Raw genomic sequence first — 12,833 nt, 5'->3', positions numbered from 1 at the left:
TTTTGTTCCAACTTTTCCCCTCCTTCCCCCTCACCCCCTTCCTCCAGATGGCAGGTTGACCAATACATGTCCAATATGTTAAAGTATAAATTAAATACAATATATGTGTGTATACATGTCCAAACAGTTATTTTGCTGTACAAAAAGAATCAGACTTTGAAATAGTGTACATTTAGCCTGTGAAGGAAATAAAAAATGCTGGTGGACAAAAAATAGAGGGATTGGGAAGTCTATGTAGTGGTTCATAGTCATCTCCCAGAGTTCTTTCACTGGGTGTAGCTGGTTCAGTTCATTACTGTTGGAATTGATTCATCTCATTGTTGGAGAGGGCCCCGTCCATCAGAATTGATCATCATATAGTATTGTTGTTGAAGGATACAACGATCTCCTGGTCTTGCTCATTTCACTCAGCATCAGTTCATGTAAGTCTCTCCAGGCCTTTCTGAAATCATCCTGTTGGTCATTTCTTACTGAAAAATAATATTCCATAACATTCATATACCACAATTTATTCAGCCTGTCTCCATGTGATGGGCATTCACTCAGTTTCCAGTTTCTGGCCACTACAAAGAGGGCTGCCACAAACATTCTTGCACATCCAGGTCCCTTTCCCTTCTTTAAGATCTCTTTCTTTCCCGAATTTTTCAATGGTAAGCTACTCTCCTGGATGTATGTGTGTATCCATGCATGCCTATGCATTATTAACCATGAATTAGAATTTATTATCATTATTCACGGCAGTAGAAGGTGTAAGGGTATAAGGATGTGTGTGTTTCCTGAAATGTACAATGCTGAGCTCCTCTTGTCATGTATGTGAATATACATACCTGTATATGCATTATTAGCCATGCACTATATTTACTCATTTCGTGCAATAGAAAGGCATAAGGATGTTTCCCAAATTTTACGATATTGAGTCACTCTGCCATGTATGCATGTGTGTACACATACATACATGCATACGCATGATTATCCATGCCCTAGATTTTATTCTCCTTATTTCCAGCCAGTAGAAGGGTGTGTGTGTGTGTGTGTTTTCGCTTTCTTGGGTTCTCCTAAGAGTCCAGCCTATTGGTCCGCACCCTGGGTGCCCTGTCCCTGGGCACTGACGGCCACCCGGACTAGGGGCGCCCTGCCCGCCGCGCGCCCTACGGAAGTCGAGCCTGCCAAAGTCCAGTCGCCAGCGCACGCTGGAATGTTGCCCGAGCTCCTCCTCCTCCTCGTAGGCCCAGTCTCGGTGCTGCGCTCTCCATACCGGCCGCCATGGCGGAGACGGAGCCCGGCTGCAGCAGCCCCAGCTCGTCTGTGTCGCCGTTCGGTGACCGGAGCCGCCTAGAGGCGGCGATCGTGAGTGGCTGGAGGAGCTTTTGGCAGTCGGTGGGCAAGGAGAGGCCGGGGCACGGTGCCGCGCCGGCGGACGATGAGGAGGCCAGCGCTCTGACTAGGCTGCCGGTAGGTGAGGGTAGCCCAGCTGAGTGAGTGCGCCTGCGCCCGCGGGTAAGGCCCCGGGCCCGGCCAAGCTCTCGGCCCCTAGCCCCCAGCGTGAACTTGGGCACTTTCGGTTCTGTTTTGTCTTATGGGCTCCCTCCCTCCGGCCCCGTTAACCCCCCTCCCCAGTCACTTTTCCTTCCCGAGCGTGGCCCGGCCGAATCGTGGTCTTTCTTTTAACCCATCAGCATTAATTAAGCACCTGCTGTGTGCGGAGCCCGGCCCAGGGAGGCCAAAATGAAACAACCCTCAGCATTCTGTTGAACTCAAGTCTTTATCCTGAGGCCATTCCTCTGTCCAGCAGGCCACATCGCCTTATCCCTCACCAGCACTGATTGAGTACCATCTGTGTGCCAGGCGCCGATCCAAATGCCGGGGGTACAGAGATAATCAGCAGCTAACGTTTCTAGAGCATCTACTGTGTGCTTGGCGCTGTGCTAAGTGGGTAGGGGCCCTCGTTTTACATGTGAGGAAACTGAGGCAACAGATTGTGACTGATTGTAAACATGATAAAGATGATGATGACGGCTAACAGTGCCCATCGTTGCAAGGCACTGTGCTGAGCACTTTTTCGGGTTTTTGTTTCTGTTTTATTTTAAAATAAAACACATTGTCGTGTGTCCAACAGAACATCAGGGAGGATTCAAAATATATAATAAATTATATATTTTCAAGAAAGTACATATATTAGTAAGAGAAATTACATTTACGAATATCCATCTTTTCTTCCTTGTAAATTGTTTTTTGGTCTCTGCTGCACACCCTTTTTTACCTTATTCTTCTTTCTCCCTTTTATCCCCACCTCCCACCCCCAAGCAGGCTATATAATTTAGCAAAGATTTATTTATACACACATATGTAGATATATATATCTACACGAACACATGCCCCTCCACATACACACACTCCTCTTTCCTATAACTGCTCCTTCACTTGGCTTGTTATTCTTTTCTGCCCACACTTTGCTTCCCCATCTACCCATCTCTTCCCCTTACTTCCTTATAGATTTGGAGGGCGCTGTACCCTTCATGAGGGGTGTGTGTGTGTGAACCCATTCCCAATGGTGTAGGTTTTCAGAACTAAGAACCTTCCTCCCCCCTATCCCTATTCTTCCTCTGCCCCTTATTTGTTGAAACTGATCTTTGATATTGGCTCTTCTATGTTATCTTTTCTGTTAAGTTTGGGTTTGGTTTTAGAAAATCCTGAAAATATGCCAGTTCGTGAATAGCCATTTTTCTCATTCAATATTATGGATAATTTTGCTGGACATGGTGTTTTTGGCTGCAGACTTAGTTATTTTGATTGCTGCTATATATGATTCCATGAACTCTGGTCTTTTATTTTGATTGCTGATAAGTCCTGTGCAATTCTAATTGTTGCTCCAGCATATTTGAATTTTGTTGTTGTTCTTGTTGTTTGCAAAATTTTCTCTTTGATCAGGGGGGTTTGAAATTTGGGAATAATATTCCTATGTTTTTTCCACAAAGGATCGGATCTCTTTGAGGTAGTGATCAGTGGATTTTTTCTATTTCTACTTTCCCCTCATGTTCTATCATTCCAGGACAATTTTCTTGTATAGTAATATCTTACATTATTGTGTCAAGGACCCTTTTTAAAAATCATAGCTTTCAAGGAGCCTAATTATATATTCTTATATTTTCTCTTCTTGATCTGTTCTCCAGGGCTATACTGTTGTGTCTGAGGTCAGAGTTGAGCTCAGGTCTTCCTGAATCTAAGTCCTGCATTATATCCACTGCCATCTAGTGCCCTGATCCATTTTTACAGATGAGGAATCTGAAGCAAACAGAAATCATACCTTGCTATAATAATGATGAACATCCAGTTTTTATTAGTGTTGAATACTCTGCTAAGCAGTTTTCAGTGATTTCATTTGATCCTTCTAGCTGTTATACTGATGAAGAAACTGAAGTCTTGTCAGAAGTGAGGGATTCTATAAGACTAAAGGAAGAAGGAAGAATATTTCAAGCATGGAAAAAGTGATTTACCCAGGTTTAGACAGAAAAGAAATGAAACATTGTTCTCAAGAAACTTACATTCTATTGGGAAAATACAATTTGGCCTTTGAGGTAACTCATGTAACTCTTCCTGGCTTCCCTGGCTTCATGTCCCAGTTAAAATCTTACTTGGGGCATCAGCCATCATGATGTCACTAGTCTTCAGAAATGAAGGACCAACAACAAAATCCCATTTTGTACAGGAAACCTTTCCTGATTCTCCTTAATTCTAATTTCTTCCCTTTATTGATTCCCACAGTTTTCTCTATATATAGCTTGTTTGTACATAGTTCTTTGCCTATTTTGTGTCCTCTTCCTTCCCCCAATGGATTGTTAGCCCCTTCCAAGGGGAAACTGTCATTTGTCTTTCTTTGTATATCCCCAGTGTTTTAACATGATGGTTGGCATATATAGTAGATGCTTTAATATATGTTTAATGACAGTCCTGAAGTCTTAGTGAAGTTTCAAGATTTAATAACTTAGGATATCCTGATTAGTGAAGTTGGAAACATCTAGACAAGAAAGTGGTGAGAACAGAACAGGTTGGGAAATGTGGAGGTACAAATGACAAGATTTGAAAACTGGATTGGATATGTGGAGTGAAAGAGGAAGTTGAGAATAATGCTGAGGTTTTGAACCTGGATGGGAGTTTGAAAGAATGATGGTGCCCTTGACAGAAATAGGAAAATTGGGTAAGAGGGGTAGGTTTAATGAAAAAAGATAATGAGTTCAATTTTGGACATTTGAATTTAAAATTTTTAAAAAAAATTATAATTTCTTTAGCAATATTTTAATGAATACTTTTTTTGAATCAATACAAAAAAGTTATATTGTAATAACTTATTATTCTTATTAATCATGTGAGTATGCAGATAATCCTCAGTTCTCAATCCTTTACCAGGAAAATATAACTTTAGCAAGTCTTATCAGGCTGGAAAAAAATTAAATCCAGACATGGCTATGAGCTACTTTTCATCCAAGCACCAGCCTACCTTAGTTTATAGGGACTCATCACCAGAACACTGCCAACTAGGTGTTTTTTCACCATATTGACCCTTGACAAACCTTTTGCTCCAAATTTTCCCCTTCGGAAAGCTGGGAGGTAGTCCAATACATGTTAAATATGTTGAAATACACATGTATATGTATACATATTTAACACATATCTTGTTGCACAAGAAATATCAGATCAAGAAGAAAGAAAAAGAAAAACTGAGAAAGAAAAATGCAAAGCAAATAACAACAGAGAGAGTGAGAATGCTATGTTGTGTTCCATACTCAGTTTCCATGGTTCTTTCTCTGGGTGGTAGATAGCTCTCTTCATCATTGCACAAATGGAACTGGCTTGAATCATCTCAATATTGAAAATAGCCACGTGGGACATGTTGAATTTGATATATTCTCTGTGATGTGAAATTTTCAATAGAATGATAATGTGAAGTTAAGGAAAGAGGTTAAAGCTGTATATATTCTCCAAGCTAGATTGCAGAGAAGAAAAAAAAGAATAGTGTGCCTAAGACAATGTTGGGGTATCCCCAGAATTGAGAAAAGTGATAATATGGATGATGAGCCTTTAAAGAAGACTAAGGAGAGTTTGTAAGGAGAATCAGCAGAGACTAGTTATTACAAAAATAGGAGATTTATGTATCTAGACACAGAGAGGGACAGGCAACAGTGTCAAATGCAGCAGAGAGATCAGATTCATATTTAAAATATTGGTAACTTGGGATAGAACAATTTCAGCTGAGTGATGAAACTGGAAGCTAGATTGCAAAGAGTTGAAGAGATAGAGAGGAAATGGAGGTTGTTAGTTGGATAGTTGTTTCATGGAGGCAGTCACTCTTAATAACTTTATTATTACAAACAATTGTTTCAGTTGCATTGATTCTTTGTAACTCTCTTTTGGATTTTTCATGGCAAAGTTACTGAAGTGATTTGCCATTTTCTTTTCTAGTTCATTTTATAGATGAGGATACTGAGATCAGCTGGGTTAAGTAACTGGCTCAGGATCATATAGGTACTAACTGTCCAAGGCATGACTCCTGACTCCAGGCTTGGAACTTTATCTTCTGTACCACCTAGCTGCCTGAAATTCTTGTTAGTAATGAGTCATTAATAAGAAACATTAGTGATTTTTTTTTGGGTGAAGGGGCCAGAATTACAGATTTGCTATTGAATCTGTTTATAGAACTGGTGTAGAAACTTGGAAACTCCTTCTACAGATGGCACATAAGCAACTTGTCCATGTCTTATAATATTATACTTGCTTCAGATAATGAGAGTAAGTGACTGTGGTCACCCAGTTTGTGTTCAGGGTAAAAATCAGTTAACCAGAATTTATGAAGCACCATACTGGGTTTACAGAAAGACTGTCACTGATTCTAACGCTGGCTGTTTCTGTGATAATTATTTTCAGTACTAAAGGTAATTTGAAGAAGCCAGGATAGTAGAGTTAGAAGCAGTCAGCTCGCCTCTTTCAAACTCCCCTCCAAACAACTCTAAAGTAATATGTCAAATAGAATTGTGAAGAGCAGAAATAACAAAAAATGGACTGAAAAAATTTTCTAGCCCAAGACAGTTTAGGAGATTAGCAGAAATGGTGTGTTTCACCAGGATGATGGTTGAGCTGACCTTGGAGATAGCTGCATTGGTGACAGCAACAGCCCACAGATGGCTGGTGGTGCTAGTAGGAGGGAGGATCAGACAATAGGTTGGAAGGAGATTGCAGGGGACTCCCGGGTGGTACAGGTATCTGTTGCACTGCTGTAATAGTCTCAAGGTCAAAAGAAGTACTTTCCAGGAGAGCACAGGAACTTTGGTTGAGGTTCCAAGGTGGAGATGAGGGCCTGTGGTCATTCATGGATGAGTAGGGATCTAGGTTTCAATTCTAAGACAGAGGAGAGCGCAAGCAATTTTGTCTATAGAACAGTGGGGGACTTGGTCACAGTCACAGGGCCAGGAGGAGTGCTAGTGGCTATAGGAGAATAAAGTCCTTTTGTGAATAAAGAACAGAGTATAGGCGGGGACCATACCTCTTTTTAGATCATACCATCTTAGAAGCCAAAAGCCCCTAGACTGTCAGAACTGGCTCTGAATACAGCTGAAAGAAAAGGGTGAAGCTTGGGGCAGTGTCCCCTCTATCCTGGGAGCAGAGCCCAACTTTAACATAAAGTTAAAAATTAAGAAGAGTTTGGAAAATTAGCAGCCAATAATAAGAGTGGGACTGATCATAACAAATTACTATGGTGATAAGGAAGATCTAAATATAAACCTGTAGAAAGTAATGATATCAAAGCACCTACAAGCAAAGCCTTAAAGAAAAATGTGAATTGGACACAAACCCAACAAGAATTCCTGGAAGAATTAAAAAAATCAAATAACAGAGGTAGAGAAAAAATTGAGAAAAGAAATGAGAGTGATACAAGAAAATCATGAAGAGAGTTAACTCCTCACTAAAAGAGGCATCATTAAGGAATCAATAAGGTTAAATTTTTTACATTCCTATGTGTTTGATTGATTATTTGTGTCCAACTCTTTGTGACCCCATTTGGGATTTTCTTGGCAAAGATATAGGATTGGTTTGCCATTTCCTTCTCCAGCTTATTTTATAGATGATGAAATTGAAGCAAACAGGATCAAGAGATTTGCCCAGAGTTACATAACTAGCAAGGGCCCAAAGCCAGATTTAATCTCTAGGATCAGAACTCGTCCATTGCGCCACCTCATTGGAAGATGATAATTGTAGCTCCAAAAAAATTTTTTTTTTTACCATTATTAGAGTAGTTAGAAGGAATATACATAGAGCATGTGGGTGTGAGTTGATTAGACTAGGATGATTTAAAAAAAATAAAATTAAGGGATGAAGAAAGAGGGATATACTGGGAAAGGAGGGAAAGGAAAGGAAAAATAAGGGAATTATCTCACATAATAAACAGAAAAACAGAATGGAGGGAAATACACAGTGAATGTGGTTGGAATAAACTCACCTATAAAACAAAAGCAGATAGTAGAGTGAATTAAAACCCTACAATATGTTGTTTATTAGAAATAAACCCGAAAAACACACACATACACACACACACACACACACACACACACACACACACAGAGTAAAAATAAGGGATTGGAGCAGAGTGTATTATGCTGAGGGAAGAAAAAAAAAGGCAAGAGTAGCAATCATGATCTCAGATGAAGTAAAAGGGAAAGACCTAATTTAAAGAGAAAAGCAGAGAAACTTTGCTAAAAAGCACCATAGACAGTGAAATAAAATCAATACCAAACATACATGTATCAAATGTGCACTGCATCTAAATTAATAAAGGAAAAGTTAAATGAGTTACAGCATGAAATAGACAATAAAATTATAGTGTGAAGGACTTCAACTTTCTTCTTTTAGAATTAGATAAAATTAACTATAAAATAAGCAAGAAAGAAGTTAAAGAGATAAATAAAAGCTTATAAAATTAAATATGCTTAGATCAATTAATTGGTCATGCAACTAAGAAAACTAGAAAAAGAACAAATTAAAAACCTCCAAATAAACGTCAAATTAGAAATCCTGAAAATCAAAGGAGAGATTAATAAAATTAAAAATAAGAAAACCATTGAGCCAATAGTTACAATTAAGGCCTAACTTTATGGAAACAAAACATAATACTATATAAATATTGATTAATTTAATTAAATTTAATTAAGAAATAAGAAAACCAGATTACCACTAACAAAAATGAAAAGGATGAACAACACAGCGCTGATGAAGATGAAATTAAAACAATTATTAGGAGCTATTTTCCCCAGTTATATGTTAACTAAACTGACAATGTACATGAAATGGTTGAATATTTGCAAAAAATATAAATTGCCCAGATTTACAGAAGAGAAAATAGAATATTTAACCCTATTTTAGAAAAAAGAAATTAAGCAAAACATCAATGAATCTTCTAAAAAAGAAACCCAGGACCAGATGGATTCATAAATGAATTCTGCCAAATATTTATAAACAATTAATTCCAGTACTCTACAAACTGGAAAAATAGGCAAAGAAGGAGTCCTTTCAAATTTCTTTAATAACACAAATATGGTGTTGGTGCTTAAATGATAAAGAGCAAAAACAGAGAAAGAAAATAAAAGACCAATTTCTCTAATGAATATTGATGGAAAATTTTATAATAAAATGTTTGTGAGGAAATTACAACAATATATCACAAAGATCATACTCTGTGACCAGGTGAAATTTATATCCAGAATATAGGATTGGTTCAGTATTAGGAAAATTTTCAGTGTAATTAACCATCCCAGTAGCAAAACCAACACAAATCATATAATTATCTTAATAGATGCAGAAAAAGCTTTTAATAAAATACAACATTCATTCCTATTAAAAATACTAGAAAGTACAGGAAACAATTGAGTGTTCCCTAAAGTAATAAGTAGTATCTTTCTAAGATATATCTTTAAATTATTAGATCAATGAATTGGGCATGCAACTAAAAAAAAAGTAGCTTTTAAATACATTACTGGACATCAACTATAATGGGGATAAGTTAGAAGCATTTCCAATAAGATCAGGGATAAAGCAAGAATGCACATTATTACCACTATTGCCCAATACTATTCTAGAATGCTAGCTATAGCAATAAGAAAAGAAAAAGAAATTAAAGGTATCAGGATAGGTAATGAGGAAAACAACTTAAATTCTTTCCAAATGATATGATGGTATATTTAGAGAATCATCTAAAAACTAGTTGAAAAGTTCAAAGTATACGAAATAAATTCATAAATCATCAGTCTTTCTACATATTACTAACAGCAGAAAGAGATAGAAAAGTAATTTTATTTAAAATAACTGCAGACTGTAAAATACTTGGGGTCTTTCTGCCAAGAACCTAGGAACCATATGAACATAATTACAAAACACTTTTAACATAAATAAGATTTAGACAATTGAAAAAATATTAATTGCTCAGGGTAGACTGAGTCAATATAATAAAAATAGCATTTCTTCCAAAATTAATTTATTCAGTGCCATACCAATTAAATTATTAAAATGCTATTTTATAGAGTTAGAAAAATATATAATTTATCTAGAAGAACAAAAGGATGAGAATATCAAAGGAATCAGTGAAAAAAAAGTAAGAAAAGTTGGCTTAGCAGTACCAGATCTTATACTGTATTTATTACAAAGCAGTAATCATCAAGACTATTTGGTACTAAGAAATATAGTGGTGGATCAGTAGAATAGATTAGCTACACAAAATATAGTAGTAGTAAATAACCATAGTAATATGGTATTTGACAAACCCAAATATTCAATATTTAATCACAAAAATTGTTGGGAAAACTGGAAAGCAATTTGGCAGAAACTGGGTATACACTAACATCTCAAATGGTATATCGCGATAAAGTCAAATTAGGGTACATGATTTAAACATAAAGGGTGACAATCACAAACAAATTAGGGGATCAAGAAATATTTTGCCTGTCATATTTATGGATAAGGGAGGAATGTATGACCAAACAGGAGATAGTGAGCATTATGGCTTTGATTATATGATTTTCATAAACAGAACCAGTGAAGTCAAGATTAGAAGAAAAGCAGGAAAATTTTTTTATAACAAGTTTAATAAAGGCCTTATTTCTCAAATATATGGAGAACTGGGTCAATTTTATAAAAAGATTTGACATTCTTTAATTGATAAATGGTTAAATGATATGAGCAGTCAATTTTCAGAATTCATAGCTATCAACAGTCATATAAAAATGTTCTCAAACACTACTGTTAAGAGAAATGAAAATTAAAACAACTGAGTTTACTTTAAAAGTTTGATTGATTCTTCCATATTTAATTCACTCTTCCAAACCTCTTTCTTGTTCCAGTTTCCCACACATCCTCTTCTCTCCTTTATGTTCCCTTCCTCTCCTCCCTTCTCTTGTCATTTCCCTTTACTGAGAAAATCAAGAACATTTGATAAGAGTTCAGTCTTCTCGCATTCTCTTCATCTCAGAATGCCTTGACATCTGTCTTCCTTTCCTGTTTTTTAAAAATATGTTTAATTTTTTTTAATCAACAAAAAATATTTTTCTACTCCAACAACCTCTCTAAATTTCTACATTGAACATGTTCAACACTCTCTCTCTCTCTCTCTCTCTCTCTCTCTCTCTCTCTCTCACACACACACACACACACACACCCTCTTTGTCTTTACTATATTATTATCTTTGATTAAGTTATTTATATATATATATATATATATATATACATATATACTATTATTTTATCAGTTCATGCAAGTTTTCCCAGTTTCTCTTAAACTATCTTATTCATAATTTCTTATGGCAATATAGTATTGTCACATTTTTATACCATAACTTGTTCAGCTGTTCTGCAGTTTGTAGATACTTTTTCTGATTCCCATACTTTGCTGCTTAAAAAACTATCATTATTTTCAAACATCCATCAAGTTTATTTTGTTTGGGATTTATCTCTTTCTGACTCTATGCTTTGCTCTAAGCCCTTTTCTCCCCTTCTTCTCTTTTTCTCCTATTCCCCAGTTGAGTGAAAAGTATTTTTATACCCAGCTGTGTGTGTGTGTGTGTGTGTGTGTGTGTGTGTGTGTGTGTATGTGTGTGTGTGTGTATGTGTGTGTGTGTATGTGTGTGTGTTTTCTCTCCTTTTACTAGGTCAGAAAAGAATGAGATTCAAGTGTCAACTATTTCCTGCCTCCTCATGCTGGCTACCTGATTGTGTGAGATAATTTCACCTTTCTTCTCAGAATTTTCATTCCCTCTTATTTTTTTTAAGGATCATCAAGATATAACAGAACTGTTCCCAAGCCTTCAGTTTTAATAGACTCCCTATTTGATCCCTGTTGATGATAAGATTCATAGAGGATACATGTGTCATTTGCTTATATTAGACTACTTGCACTTTATTTTTCTTTAGTCCTTTATCATTGTTTATTCATGAAACTTTTAGGTTTCTCTTAACTCCTGTGTCTGGACTTCAGTGTTTTTGCAAAATGCCTAGTCTTTTTATCAGGAATGTGTAATTTTCTGTTTCATTAAATAATGATTTTTCCCTTGTAGCATTTTATACTTCGTTTTTTTCTGGTCAAGTTATTCCTAGCTGTAAACCTATATTCTTTGCCTTATGGAATATGGTGGTCTGGAGTCTTTACTCTTTTAGAGAGGTGGCTATAAAATTGTGTGATCCTGACCGTGCTTCCTTTATACATAAATATTTTCTTTCTATTATGATATTTTTTCCCTTTTGACCTGGAGGCTCTGGGTTTTGGCTTTTAATATTCTTGAGAGTTTTCATTTGGGGATTTCATTTAGGAGATGATCTTAGGATTCCTTCTCTTTCTACTTTAGGTGCTAGTTTTAAGAGATCTAAGCAGTTTAAGATTTTTTGAAATATGTTGTCTGGGGTCTTTGGTCATGGTGTTTAGATAGTTTGATAATTCTTAATTTCTTTCTAATTTATTTGTTTTCCAGGTCAGTAGTTTTTGTGATAAAAATATCTTACATTTTATTTTGTTTTGGTTTTGAGTCTTGACTTTATTTTAATATTTCTTGTACATCTTAATATTCACTAAGTAAGCATTTTGCTTGGGCAAAGTTTTGTGCCTCTTGTATTAAATTACTAATTTCCTTATCAGTTCTTTTAAGTTCATTTCTTTTTTCATTTTTCTCTTTAGTATTACCATTTCATTGACAAAAATATTTTTAGCTCCTAAACCCTTATTTATTTTTCGTTTTCAGGAATTCTAGTTGAATTTGTACTGATTTTTTTTTCAAGCTATGCTGATGTATGTTTTGGAATAATTTTTAAATTTTGGTGTAGTGCCTTGAGCATTGTTATGACCATAATATCTTTTTATGTTTGTTTGTTAATTTGTTTTATTCTTCCAGCATATTTCCTGTAATTCCTTTCCTGTGTCACTGATTGCCTGTTGGACATTTTAAATTGAACTTTCCAGAGACTCAACATATTTTTAAAAAACTCATTTTCTCTCCTTATCCCACTTACCTTATTACCCTCCACATATTTTTAAAAAACTCATTTTCTCTCCTTACCCCACTTACCTTATTACCCTCCACTCTTCTAAATTTCCCTATTTCTGTCAAAAGTCACCACCATCCTTCCAATCTCCAATTTTATAACCTTGCTCACGTCTTTGATGACCCACTCAGATATCCATACAGTTGCTAACTTTTCCATTTCTACCCCTACAATATCTCTTGCATCCAACTTTTTATCTTTTGTCACAAGCTACCATCTTAGTTCATGCCCTCATCACTTCTTTGTTATACTATTACAAACTCTTC

At 36.1% G+C, this 12,833-nt stretch overlaps 1 protein-coding gene across 1 annotated transcript in view; it reads left to right on the top strand.

Moving 5' to 3' along the window:
- Positions 1–1,066: 1,066 nt before the first annotated feature.
- FBXO4 (F-box protein 4) overlaps positions 1,067–12,833 on the top strand; it is a 35,599-nt gene continuing 23,832 nt past the window's right edge. The window contains exon 1 of the mRNA XM_074282584.1: positions 1,067–1,452. Within this exon, the coding sequence (XP_074138685.1) occupies positions 1,264–1,452 (189 nt within the window). The 5' untranslated portion in view covers positions 1,067–1,263. The remainder of the gene's footprint in view (positions 1,453–12,833) is intronic.

Source organism: Sminthopsis crassicaudata, chromosome 1 (assembly GCF_048593235.1).
Source record: "Sminthopsis crassicaudata isolate SCR6 chromosome 1, ASM4859323v1, whole genome shotgun sequence".
In the NCBI taxonomy this organism is placed as follows: Eukaryota; Metazoa; Chordata; class Mammalia; order Dasyuromorphia; family Dasyuridae; genus Sminthopsis; species Sminthopsis crassicaudata.
Note: the sequence above shows the minus strand (reverse complement) of the source record. Positions and strands in the feature narration are given on the sequence as shown.